Below are 13,642 nucleotides of genomic sequence, written 5' to 3'. Positions count from 1 at the left end.
ACCGCTGGGCCAGATCGGGGATGGCAAGTAGATGGGGGTCAAACAGGAATTGCAGTGAGACATGCTCGGGGATGAATGAAGAGAGTCAGAAGAAGGATGTAGGGACAGGTTGCTGGATACGCTGTAGGCAAAGAAGTAACATGGTGGGCGAATGAAGATGACGCAAAAAAAGGAAATCGCTAGCATGTCCTGGTTTCGATCCAGGGTCCTCCGGGTTATGAGCCCGGCGCTCTTCCCCTGAGCTAACATGCTTGATTGATGTCACTCTCGGTTTATTACTGCATTGGAAGCCTTGAACAGCAACATTGCATAATAATCTGCTCGACAATTTCCAGAACTATACTTTTTTGTTGTGCAAGTTGAGTGGTGTTTGTTTCGTCGGCTTGTTCTTCTATTGCCGTGGCATAGCTACCTTATTCACTATCTGTACCAGTGTGACTGTCAGCTGCTAGTCACGTATCCAATCTGCCTGATCATGTCAAATCAGTTGGTTAGTTTTCATTGTGACTCAACGCAATCAACGCAGGCAATGCCCTCGGTGCGATATCGTTGCGAGTTTATATACAGCGGCTCCGAGGTGGAAAAGCCACCACACGCAACGAGTGCACCCAGGCTGTAACATCGGCATGGCCACACCCTATATCAAGATGCCCATTGAGACCACTAAACCAAGTTGGGCCTGGGACGAGAGGCGCTTGATATGGACGTCGCTCTCTTTCCACCTTGGCAGACAGACAAGGCAAATATCAATGGTAATGATTGGCGACTCCCAACATACAGCTCTCTCGTTGCTTGCTACAAAAGACAGCATAATATCTCGAAGGCACAGCTATAGGCCCAATCAAAACAACAAAATGAAACATCAGATTTAAAGGGGTAGAGAACTTCTGTTGGTACTCAGCACGATGCAAAAACAAAAAGAAATTCTTTAGCATGTCCTGGTTTCGATCCAGGGTCCTCCGGGTTATGAGCCCGGCGCTCTTCCCCTGAGCTAACATGCTAGGATTGATGAAAGACACCTCAAACTATGTCACTATAAATCACGGACCGAATCTGGTCGTAACAATGCGAACAATATGCGCAGGGATCAATCTTACAACAATTCCGCCCCCCCCTCCCAAGGCTGCATACTCTGGTACCCTGCTCTGGCGAATTTTCCCTATCCGGACCATCAGAACGAAGCACAGGGAGACGCAATCATCGACCCGAATCACCCGAGATTGATCGAGATCGAGACGCGAAACAAAGGGAAGACACTCAAGGCGAATGCCCGAAATTTCCCCGCGATGGATTCCAGATCTGGATCTGGTGACTGTGATTGATGAGCAGCTAATATAGACACTGCACTAGTTACTAGGTAGACAGATTACCTTCACAGCTACTCCGTACTAAGCTATATATAGCTACTTCCACCATTTACACTTTGAAGGTCAAACACTCGTCAAATATCGTCCAAACATGAAACACCTGGCTCCTAGGCTAGTCTATCGTTCTTGGTCATTACTGATGCGAGCGAGGCAATAACCATGAGCATAGGTACCAGCAACATGTCCATGCCTGTAAAACGGAGTACAGAATCGAGCATGCACTGTGCATGGTCAAGGTGCAGATAACCGGCATCTGAGGTAGGATTTCCGTCAGGAAAGCACAGACTCGCCCACGGACCATGCAATCCCCGGAAACCACTCCCCTTTTCTAGCGACGTCGGTTGAGGACTGGTCGAGTTGTCAAAGTAACCAACTAAACACCTTAGATAATCGATCCCTTGTGCGCACTCGGAAGAGAAGTACTAAGTAAGTACTCCGTATACTAACTCTATTCCATGTGAAAAGTGAGAGAGTTCGGAAGATCAGTCGGATCTTGACATCATTACCAACGATCAAAATTTTGGAAGGTTCGAGTATGTAAAGTTCGTAGTACTGGATGTGTAGGAACTGTAGGATTTGTAGGAACAGGTGTGGTGTCCAGTTGTACTCAGTAAGTACTGTGCACTCATACGTAGCAAAGTGTTCAGTGTTCAGCAAGTCAAATTAGTAGTAGTCTAGGTACGGAGTCCATAGGCGAGAAGGTCCATCTCACCTTTGCTTTCCTCGTCCATATTGAACTAACGAAGAGCTGCTCGGTCTCGTTTAGCGGGTTGGCGGTAGTCAGAGCCTCAACTAGTAACTACTAGGTAACCAACTAGGTTAAGTCTGCGCAGGTTCACTCACACCCGCCGACCGGACAATCCGTCACCCACTACCACCCTGTAACTACCTTACTGTACCACCACTTCTCTCTTCCTCCGCCCACCCACCACACCCCCAGTCTAAGTCTATCCCGACTTCTGGAAACTCTTCTATTCTATCCATTACCTACACCTCGTTCCCTTTCTTCTTCCCAATCCCAAAACCCCTCCCCCCCATGTACCAGAGTATCCTCGTCTGGACTGTGTCATGACGTTTCCTCACTCACCACTGCCGCTCACCCTCTAGAACATGAAGCATGCCTTGTCACCGTCGCGCCCGACGCTAAACCCCCGTGCTACGACAGAACACCTCTTCCACCATAATCTCCATCTTCAACAGCATATACCAGCAGTCGCCGATGGCGACTGAGGCGCCTGCCTAGACTTCATACAACCTCTCCTTTAAAACACCCACCAAACCGACCAACCTTGCACCCTCACTACCGTACCTCGTTATCCCACTAGCTTTTCTCCGCCTGCACTCTTTCTCCCGGACCAAGCGGCGTATAATTGCACGGCAGACACCCCGACGAACTTATTACATCCATTTGCGCTTTAGGGCCGTACTCAACACGATTAATGCTACTGCTCTACTCCCCTTAATCCTCCCCCCTCCCCCGTGATCGCCATTCCTGACAGCCGACCGCCCACTCGCCGCACCCCTCCTCGACCCCTCGGAAACTGTCAAATACTCACTTGGGAAGCATGGCATATCGGGCTGGCGATCGGACGGAAGGCCGACGCAGCTCGGAAAGCTCGGGTGCACATAGCTGGTTGTCACAGGAGACTGTCAGAGAAGGTCGGAACCAGCACCAGCAGCACAATCATGGCTATTCCCATGGGCGCAGTGTTTCCCCGCTCTCTGGAGGTCGAGAGTTGTTAAGGTAGGAACACCTGTACCCCATATTCCATCCCACAATGTACCGAGCGCGACAAAAACGCGGCTTTCTCTCTCCGCATCTCTATACGCCGCGTCCTGCTGCCTGAACGGTGTCGATTAAACCCGGTAGTGAGCTTGGCAAACATTTCATGGTTGGTTTGGGTAGACACTCGGCGAATCATCTGCGAGAAGAAGTCTGTCGATGTAGCTCATTCGGCTCATCTCATACTCTTCTTCAGGCTGATTCGGTGGATTAGATCTTCCTCTGACATTGCCGCTCACGGGGGGTGGATATCATAGGCACTGCATTTCCACGGGAATCAAACCATGAGATCAAACGATGCGCAACTGTTACCAGATACTGATGCTTCCCAGATCCAACTCACAGGGCCGCAAATCACCACCCCTAGGGGTTCCTGCCGATTTATACAATTCCATATTCTCCTGGGCTTCCCCGGATGTGTCTCCGACAGATCAGCGCAAGCCACCACAGTTCGGTAGTCACAGAAAAGCAATGAACATGCTAGGCACCGATGAGCGAAATCATTCTTCTGCATCTAATCCCCGCGGACGGCCGTCCAATTTGAGCATCGGCCCCACCGACACCTCCCAGCCAGAACTCTCCCCCTCACAATCATCCTCGCCTAAGATGCTGGCGGCTGATGCCCCCAATACCTTCTTCCATGACTTCTCGGAACAAGAAGCCTCCCCAGCCTCCGCCACATTCCGCCCTGGAACCGCCCAGACATACACAAGTGAGCCGCTCGACTTGGATTTCAATGTTGACCATCGGAGACCGTCGGTAGCTAGTGCCATGACCGCTAGTAGCCAAGGATCTAAGTCTAGTACTGGTGCGCTCTTCAGAAAGAAGCTGCAAGGCTTCTTCGGCGATGAATACCAAGGCAACGGAGACCCAAAGCACGATTCAGATAACAACACTCAGGCTTCGGTGTCGAAGCCGTCATCGATTGATTACTTCAGAGCTCGAGAACGAGCTAATTCAGACGGATCACGCAACACCACGGACACCTCACACGAAAAAACCCCGCAAAACCACACAAGGCCACGAACTCCTCTTCCTTCCAGCGAGATCACTCCCTGGATGTACCAAAACTACAACGTGAGTCCATGTCCCCGACAACGCCCAATCATGTCAATTCCTGCATTGGTGATCACCATTAGTTGTGCTGACGCGGAGACACTGTAGGATATACCTCAATTTGGAGAGGCCCCTGTCCGCCAAGCGCCCACAGCCGAAGGGCAACGTGCTGCGGCAGCCCAAAAAGATCCCAATCGGAGACATTTCAGCGGCCACCGCCACTCTCGGAGCAAAGAAGAGAAGCCTACTGCGGCCGGTGATCTTGCCGGCTATCCAGCTCGCCCGGCAACCGGCCGAGATGATCTTTCGCTTGGACTTCACCCATCTCGGGAAGGTAGTCTCAATTACCCCACCCCAATGACATCAACCACAACTCTTGGGCGTGCCACTAGTCCCACGCCCAGCGTCCAGAGCGCCCACGTAAAGGGACAGGGTCAGAACTCCCCGGGGGCTCAGCCGGGGAAGCGTTCTTTCCTCGATAAAATACGTCGCCCAAAGCATGGCCACCTGAAAAATATTGCGACAGCGAAAGGAGTGCAGGATACCACGAAAGCTGCCGCGTCAAAATTGACGCGAAGAGATGCCTCGCCCGCCAGGCGAGGCAGACAGGGAAGTATTGAGAGTGCGACATCTTCCAAGTACAATGATGGAGAAAGTGACCGAAAGAAGGACGGTAAAGGATTGGCCATTGGCCCATCCAAGTTACGTGGACGGCGAGGTGCGGGCAACGAGTATCCGGTCGGCAGAGATTCCAGATTCTCAGACGACTCCAACATGTGGGCTCTCGATACAGACCTCTCGCATATGGAGGGCATTGTGAATCCGCCCTCTCCAGGTGACCGAGGTCGGATGCCAGATGGAGCTTTCGCGCAGGTAGAAGAACGGACAAATCGAGATAACTTGCCTGCCGGAAACTGGGATGCGCCGGAGAGTTGGCACGTCAAAAAGCAAAAGGATGATATATCATCCTTACTGCCCGACGAAGGCGTTGAGCAGCCTGGTCCCACAATATCCGAACCCGACGGTGTGGGTTATTTCATACGAGTATTTCGCGCTGATTCGACCTTCGCCACCCTTTCAGCTGGTCTCTATGCGACTGTTGCCGATGTTCTCCTTCTACTCGGACGAAAATCATTTCTTACTGATCATCTGAATAATTATGAGTTAGTGATGCGCAAGAATGATCTTTCCAGACAGCTCGGCCCGGGTGAGATGCCCATTCTCATGCAGAAGCGCATGCTTGAACAGGTAGGTTATACCGAGAAGGATAAGATCGAAGAAATCGGCCGTGAAGATCATAGTTATATCCTTCGTTTCACCTTTCTCCCAGCCCGCATCAGTGGTTACAGCAGTCTGGAGAGCGAGCCTGTCCTCAATAAGAACCAAAAATTTAGCCACGTGGACCTCTCGAATCGGAGTTTAGTCACCATTCCGATCACTCTTTACAAGAAGGCACCTGAGATCATATCTTTGAATTTGTCAAAGAACCTGTCCTTGGATGTGCCCAAGGATTTTATCCAGGGATGTATCAACCTACGAGAGATAAAGTTCATCGGCAACGATGCTCTTCGTTTGCCTGCCAGTTTTGGCCTTGCTAGTCGACTGACATATCTTGATATCTCGAACAATCGTATCGAAGATCTGAGCCATGCCAACCTGGATAGGTTGCACGGCCTTGTCAGCATCAAGATGGCCAACAACAGACTCACGGAACTTCCTGCGTATTTTGGCAATTTTCAATATCTGCGGAGCTTGAATATATCCTCAAATAACTTCCAGGTGTTCCCGGAACTGCTCTGTGATCTTAAGAGCCTCGTGGACTTGGACATCAGTTTCAACAACATTTCTCAGTTACCCAATCTGGGGAGGTTGGCGACACTTGAGCGAATTTGGATGACAAATAACATTGTCAGAGGTTCACTCGATGAGGTATTCCGAGGCCTCGATAGTCTGAAGGAAATCGACGCGAGATTCAATGAGATTACCAATATAGACTGCCTGTCTCTCCTCCCGCGATTGGAGCAACTGGTCATTGGCCACAATGCTATCTCGAAGTTCAAAGGATCGTTCCCCAAATTGCGGACTTTGATCCTCGACCACTGCCCCATGACACAGTTCGACATTGATGGACCTGTCCCAACGTTGACATCTCTGAATATAGCTTCTGCCAAGCTGGTTCAGTTTCGCGATGCTCTCTTTGAGAATCTGCCGAATCTGCAGAAGCTCATCCTTGACAAGAATCACCTTGTCTCAATGTCGCCACACATTGGCAAACTGCGTAGGCTTGAACATTTCAGCATGATCAAGAATCCTCTGGCTTCGCTGCCCGCCACTATCGGCTGCTTGACAGAGCTCAAATACCTCAACTTGCGGGAATGCAATCTTAGGCGACTCCCACCAGAGATTTGGCACTGCCTTAAGCTGGAAACGCTGAATGTCTCCTCAAATGTGCTGGAGGCGTTTCCAAAGCATGGTAGTCCTCAGCCCCAGCTTCCGGTCGACGCATCTATGACTCCTGCAGTGACCCCAGGGCTGTCGAATAATCCCAATTACGAAGAACTAGGTGCCGTTGATGAACAGGAGGCACGCCGACCCAGCCAAGCATCAGGAGCTGGTGCACTCAGCACCGGAGGTTCACCCAACGGGACAGCTTACCGGAAGCCCTCTATTGCCTCATCTTTAGGCCAAGGGGGGCGGAAAGTATCTGCGGCTTCTCGCTCGCTCACCGATGGAAGCCCATCGTCACGCAAAGACTCCAACTTCTCACAACATGTCGCAACGACATTCGGGGGATCACTAAGGAATCTCCTCCTGGCAGACAATCGATTGGAGGACGATATTTTCCGAGAGCTGTCGCTGATCCCGGAGTTGCGTGTTGTTAACCTCTCATACAACGAGTTAACGGAGCTTCCTCAGGGCCTGTTGAGACGTTGGCCATTGTTGACTGAGCTGTACCTCTCGGGCAACGAGCTCACGTCCCTTCCGTCCGATGATCTCGAAGAAGGCAGCAACTTGAAGGTACTGCACATCAATGCGAATCGTTTCCAGGTGCTTCCAGCCGAACTCTGCAAAGTCAGCAAGCTCGCAATTCTGGATGTTGGAAGCAACTCTCTCAAGTACAACGTCTCTAACTGGCCTTACGACTGGAACTGGAATTGGAATCGCAATTTGAAGTACCTCAATTTTTCTGGTAACAAGCGGCTGGAAATAAAACCTCATGCGTCGTCACTGGGAACGCCCACCACACCCGGGACAGATTTGACCGACTTCAACTCCCTGACGCATCTGCGTGTTCTTGGCTTGATGGACGTCACTCTCACAATTTCTACGATACCCGAAGAGACAGAAGATCGTCGTGTCCGGACTTCCGCTTCCCTAGCTGGGTCTCTTGCATATGGCATGGCCGACTTTCTTGGCAAAAGCGAACATCTTTCCATCTTCGATATGATCGTTCCTCGACTCAAGCCCGACAAAGTGGAGACAGTGGTAGGAATGTTCGACGGTCAATCCCAGTCAACGGGAGGATCTAGAATTGCCAAATTCCTGCACGAGAACTTCATACACACTTTCTCATCCGAGCTGAAGCGGATTCGGACCGAAGACCTGGAAACTCCGCTAGATGCACTCAGACGAGCATTTCTGACCTTGAATAAAAACATGGCATTTGCGTGCTACAAGTCGATTGACCAAGATGTGCGTCATTATCAGGAAGATCCCGCGGAATCGAAGAAAGTGCGGTTGAACAAGGAGGATGTCCATTCAGGTGGAGTCGCTACCGTGATATACTTGAACAACATGGATCTGTTCGTTGCCAATGTTGGTGACGCGCAGGCTATACTTGTCAAATCCGATGGTTCACTGAAGCACTTGACCCGAAACCATGATCCTGCAGAATCACACGAAAGAGCAAGGATCCGCGCTGCAGGCGGGTTTGTCTCCCGCAATGGCAAGTTAAACGATACCCTTACAGTATCAAGGTCGTTTGGACATTTCCAGATGATGCCCGCCGTTATTGCGGCACCACACACCATGCATCTCAACCTCACGGAACAGGATGAGATGATCATTGTGGCATCAAGGGAGCTGTGGGACTATGTGACGCCAGATCTTGTCGTTGATGTTGCTAGAGCTGAACGGAGAGATCTTATGATCGCTGCTCAGAAGATCAGAGACCTGGCCATTTCATTCGGAGCCAACAACAAACTAATGGTCATGATACTGGGTGTGAGTGACTTGAAGAAGCGAGAGAAGATAAGGTTGAGGCCTAGTCTTTCTATGGTCGGACCCCCCGAGGATCAGATTATACCGAGCACGAAGCGAACCAAAAAGCCGCGTGATACACCGGGCGACTCCAGGCTCGCCCGTTTCGATTATGTGGACGCCCCTGTTGGAGAACTCGCTATCATCTTTACTGATATCAAGAAGTCAACAAGCCTCTGGGAAACCTGCCCAGATGCGATGCGCTCAGCCATTCAGATTCATAACGACATTCTTCGTCGACAGCTGGGTATAATCGGTGGTTATGAGGTGAAAACGGAAGGTGACGCTTTCATGGTTGCGTTCTCCACAACCACGGCCGCTTTACTTTGGTGCTTCAACTGCCAGACACAGCTTCTGGAAGCAGAATGGCCGACAGAAATCCTGGAGCAACCACAGTGCCAGGTGCAGTACGACATGGAAAACAACGTCATCTTCCGAGGTCTGTCCGTCCGAATGGGAATACATTGGGGTGAGCCTGTCTGCGAAAAGGACCCAGTGACCAATCGTATGGATTATTTCGGGCCAATGGTCAATCGCGCTTCTCGTATCTCTGCCGTCGCCGATGGTGGCCAAATCTTCGTGTCCTCAGATTTCATGAGCGACATCCAACGCAACCTGGAGGTGTTTGCTGATAGCGAGCGCGCTGCCTCGACTGGCTCCGAAGAGAGCTATGCGATTGACAATCTTGGGTATAATATCCGACGCGAGCTCCAGCAACTCAATAGCCAAGGTTTTGTGATCAAGGATCAGGGAGAGCGAAAGCTGAAGGGGCTTGAGAATCCGGAACCACTCTATTTGATCTACCCTCATTCTCTCTCTGGGAGACTGACAACGCTGGAGAAGGACGCATCAAATGAGCATGCCCCGACCACCATTAGCAAGCACTCGCAGCTAGAGATCCAGACCGACTTGATTTGGCGGCTGTGGGAACTTACTCTTCGACTTGAGAGGCTTTGTGGTGCCTTGGAGTATCCTGGCGAAGCCCGCCTCAAGGAACCAAACGTGGCCTTGTTCAACGTTGTGAAGAACCATGGCGGCGAACTTGCAGATTCGACTGTGGTCAGCCTGGTGGAGCAACAGGTGACGCGCATCGAGGTGAGTAAAGAATGGCACCATCCAACGGTATGTACTAATCGTGGACCAGGTTTGCATCAATACTCTTTCCATCCGGCACATGCTGCGACCATTTAAACCCGGTGATCAACTCAATGACCATGCCGCCCCGATCTCCGAAGTAATGCAAGAGTTGCAAAACCGGCTTGAAGAGTACCGTGTTCTCAAGGAACAAGTAGCTGTCAGTGCTGGCACTACCAAAAGCTACAGGTGAATTTAATTGCATCGCAGCCGCGGTAAAACCCAACCCAATACTACATGACCGTTGTCTTTCACCCAAGGAGTCTGTTTGTCTGGCGAGATGAACCCTGGCGGATCTCGCCGCTACTTCCCAATCCGATGAATATAGTAACGTGGGGTTCATCCTAATCGATCATATCTGTATCTATTGCCGCTTATCATTCTTGTGTTTTTTCCTCTCTTTTCTTTTCTATTATTTCCCCGTCAACCTTTTGCTACACTTACGCGGGCGTCTCGAGGAAGGGCGGGCGGGGTGTGAAAGGAATTCCGAAGCATGGGTCTAGGAGCCAAAGGTGGCAATGTTGTTTGTGCCCTATGTGTCTAGATTCACTTGGTAATTGTGTATGTACTCAATGGAATCCAATTATCTGAACACATAAAAATGGCTGGATTTTTTAGCATGGCCTCTGGGCCTATCTACGGTAGTACACTTAGTTAGTTATGCCATAGGTTATTAATCAGCTGGGATGCAGTGTAACGATTATGTCACATGATTCAAGCACACAACAAATAGCTTCATCATCAAACCCTTCCTCGTCTCCTCGAACTGGTTTGACACCTCCTCAACTGGCCAGTTGGCTTGTTTTTTTTGGTTTGGCTGTTTCGCTTGCAGCTCGGTCGGGTTTGTTGTTGCCCTGGAGACGATCAGATTGATTTGAAGGACGGCGGCTCAGCTGCTGCTTGCTGCTTGTTGCTTGTTGCGTCTCTGACGATAGTTAGGGAGGATCACCGAAAATCCGGATTTTCACTTGAGTGAAATTCATCCCATCACTCACAGCCACTGCAGTTGTCGACCGCCAACCGGCTGGCTTAACCACCTATCTTAGTCTTAGTTCTCTTTTTTTTTTCTAAATTCTCCCCCCGGATTTTTTTTCTGCCGTAACACCATCATCTTCAACTTCATTCCCCCTTCTTTCCCTACCCCTCCCCTGGTGGCGTTGATCACTGCTAGGATCAATCACTCTTCATCATGGCGGACGGTTTGGATTATTTGGCTCCCGACTTTGACCTGAATTCGCTCACTGTTCCTCGTCTTCGGTCCATCCTCGTTAGCCACGATGTTCCCTATCCAGCCTCAGCCAAGAAGGCTCAACTCATCAGCATTCTTGAGACAGAAGTTTTGCCTCAGGCCAAGAAGCTTCTGCGCGAACGAGAAAGGGTGAGGAGAACCAGTGAAGGAATTACGGATATGGGTAGTCGCGCCTCATCAGTCGTGAGCGATTACAACGATCAACACCATGAATCTGGCAGAGAGTCGATGCCTCCCCCACCTACTCCTTCCACGGTTTCGACCGCGACGGGCGGTCGGCGCGCACGCTCCAAATTGAGCACGAGAGCATCGACGGTCGACACGGAGGATGCCCACGTATCAGCCACGCCATCCACTAGCTCTCGAAGAACGGTCCCCCGGTCGACCAGCAAACGCTATCGCGCGTCCGATACCGAATCGCACGACGACATGACGGCAACCCCGGTCCCGTTCAACATGGCTACTCCCCGAAAGTCGACGACCCGCAAACCACGAAAAAGTGAGATGACTCCTGCTGCCGAGCCACAACCCGAACCCGAGCCTGAGCCGAAGACCCCCTTCTCAGCAATTAAGTTGGAACCCAAGGACGAGAGTGTCTTCACCGATGACAACCCATTCCAAAGTGGATCGCCAGCCCGGTGGGAGCACCGGAGCCCGAGAACTTCGAGTGTTGGGCGGAAGAGCGCCTCGCGATTCTCACTGAACTCCCCTGCTGCCAGCAACGGTCTACGGCCTAGGAGGTCCATGACGCCAGTGGACATGAATGCTGACTATGGTTTTACCCCGTCAAAGCGATCTTCGTTCGAGTTCCCCGTGCCTAAGCCTAGATCTCCTCAACAGTCCCTGGAGGCGGTGGAGAAGTATGAGGATAGCGACAGCGAGGTCAGTGCTGGCGAAGAATTCACGCCCGAGGAGCAGTTGGCGCTTGAGGAGGACCGGGCGCACTTGATGTATCCGCCAAGCGCCCCCAGCACCCGGCCCCAGCAAGCGCGGACAGCAAACCGTGCTGCGCCTTGGATCATTATATTAGCCCTTGTCGCCGGTTTTGGTGCTTGGTGGCGCAAGGAGAAGATTGAGATTGGATTCTGCGGTATAGGCAAGCCCACCTGGTCATTGGCAGACACCCGGGTTCCTGAATGGGCCAACTTTCTCGAGCCGCAGTGCGAACCGTGTCCTCCCCATGCTTTCTGTTACCCAAACTTTGAGGCTCGCTGTGAGCATGACTTTATCCTCAAGGCACACCCTCTGTCGCTAGGTGGACTGGTACCTCTTGCCCCGACGTGCGAAGCCGACAGTGAGAAGGCACGCCGAGTCAAAGCCGTTGCCGACAGAGCCCTCGAAACTCTCCGGGACCGTCGGGCCAAGTGGGAGTGTGGCGAAATTGTGCACGGTGACCAAGGAGAAAAGGGTCCTGAGATCAGTGAAACCGAGCTGAAGCAAGAGGTCGGAAAAAAACGCCGCAAGGGGATGAGTGACGCGGAGTTTGATGACTTGTGGAAGGGAGCCTTAGGTGAGGTGGTTGGCAAAGAAGAAGTCGTCACTCGAGTCCAACAGTGAGTAGTTCCTGGTCTCCTTATAATTCCAGCCTGTTCGCGACACCCTGGCCTTCCCTCTGGCACCCTCCCAAGGATTCGGATTCTGACTTGTATTGTGGAACTAACAGAGACACCCACACAATTACAGACCATCTTCTGTCCTCACCCTCACGTCCACCTCCGTCAGCCGGCTCCCCCTCACCTGCGCATTCCGCCGCTACGTCCGACTCTCTCTCCTCGCGTATCGACTTCCTATTTCGGTTCTAACTCTCGCGGTATGCTTGACACTTTATGTCCGCTCCAAAATCAGGGCTCGCCGCTCGGATATGGCCCGGGTCCCTGAACTTGTGGCCACTACGCTCGATCGCCTCGCGACACAGGCGGCTTTACATGCTCGCGGTGCGGCCCGAGAGCCCTACATTCCCATTGGACAGTTGCGTGATGATGTCCTCCGGTCCGAGCTGCGCGGAAGTCGGCGCGAGGGGCTCTGGAAGCGCGTGCGCAGTATCGTTGAAGGCAACGCCAACGTCCGAGCTGCGGTGCGGGAGGGTCGCGGAGGAGATGTTGCCCGTGTGTGGGAATGGATCGGGGGGATTGGCAGCGTCCGCAACGAGATTGAAAGTAGCGGCAACAGCACGGGCCGGGATGTGCACAAAATGCATTTCTCGCCTTCATCGCCCGAGGACGGTGGTCGTCCCTTGGCTGCTAGTCAGGATGCTACTCCGGTCCCTCGAAAATGGGACGAAGGCCGGCCCATCTACTGAGACCGTCCTTTCTTACATGAATGACGTCCCGAGAAAGTTGGAAACACTATGAGATCTTCTTCTCCTTAACGTGCGCGGTTCGCTTCCTGCATATTTTGAAACTTCTTATCTTTATTTCGTTTAGTCGGGTAGCTAGCTGGTCAACATTCCGTGATTCCCCAGGTTGACTGTATTATCCAAGATCAGTCTCTTTTGCACCTAAAGTGTGTGGTGTGTGGTGTGTGGTGTGTGTTTGGTGTTGTATGTGAACGAGAGTGCACTACTAGGACTCAACTCTCGACTCCTCGAGTAGTACCCGTAACGGGACGGACTCGGGAGTACGGTAAAACCACTAAGTACGGAGTAGACAGGAGTTAACCTGATTTAGTCAAGTGAGCTATGCCTTGCCGGGTCTAGCGGAGAAAGACCGGAAGATTCCCCGTCCAAATCTTCCGATGAAGATACCCATGGGCCCTTACTAGGTAGTTACCTAGTAGTTACTTACTACACACATA

At 51.7% G+C, this 13,642-nt stretch overlaps 2 protein-coding genes and 2 non-coding genes across 4 annotated transcripts; 2 read left to right on the top strand and 2 right to left on the bottom strand.

The window, feature by feature from the left end:
• Positions 1-180: 180 nt before the first annotated feature.
• Positions 181-252, bottom strand: BO72DRAFT_t141. Its single transcript has one exon. It is a non-coding gene; the product is annotated as a tRNA-Met (tRNA).
• A 677-nt stretch (positions 253-929) lies between these two features.
• On the bottom strand, positions 930-1,001 carry BO72DRAFT_t140. Its single transcript has one exon. It is a non-coding gene; the product is annotated as a tRNA-Met (tRNA).
• Positions 1,002-3,447: 2,446 nt separating this feature from the next.
• Positions 3,448-9,793, top strand: acyA (adenylate cyclase acyA; the record flags this gene model as incomplete). Its single annotated transcript, XM_040946402.1, has 3 exons — positions 3,448-4,227; positions 4,315-9,561; positions 9,611-9,793. 3 exons carry the CDS (start codon positions 3,448-3,450, stop codon positions 9,791-9,793), a joined length of 6,210 nt encoding a protein of 2,069 aa, XP_040801363.1.
• A 582-nt stretch (positions 9,794-10,375) lies between these two features.
• On the top strand, positions 10,376-13,417 carry BO72DRAFT_448105 (putative sister chromatid separation protein (Src1)). Its single transcript, XM_040944713.1, has 2 exons — positions 10,376-12,402; positions 12,533-13,417. The coding sequence occupies exons 1-2, from the start codon at positions 10,790-10,792 to the stop codon at positions 13,146-13,148; spliced, it is 2,229 nt and encodes a 742-aa protein (XP_040801362.1). The 5' UTR covers positions 10,376-10,789; the 3' UTR covers positions 13,149-13,417.
• The last annotated feature ends 225 nt before the right edge of the window (positions 13,418-13,642 follow it).

This window comes from Aspergillus fijiensis, assembly GCF_003184825.1.
Source record: "Aspergillus fijiensis CBS 313.89 unplaced genomic scaffold BO72scaffold_23, whole genome shotgun sequence".
NCBI classification, from domain to species: domain Eukaryota; kingdom Fungi; phylum Ascomycota; class Eurotiomycetes; order Eurotiales; family Aspergillaceae; genus Aspergillus; species Aspergillus fijiensis.
This window is presented reverse-complemented; position numbering and strand designations above follow the sequence as displayed.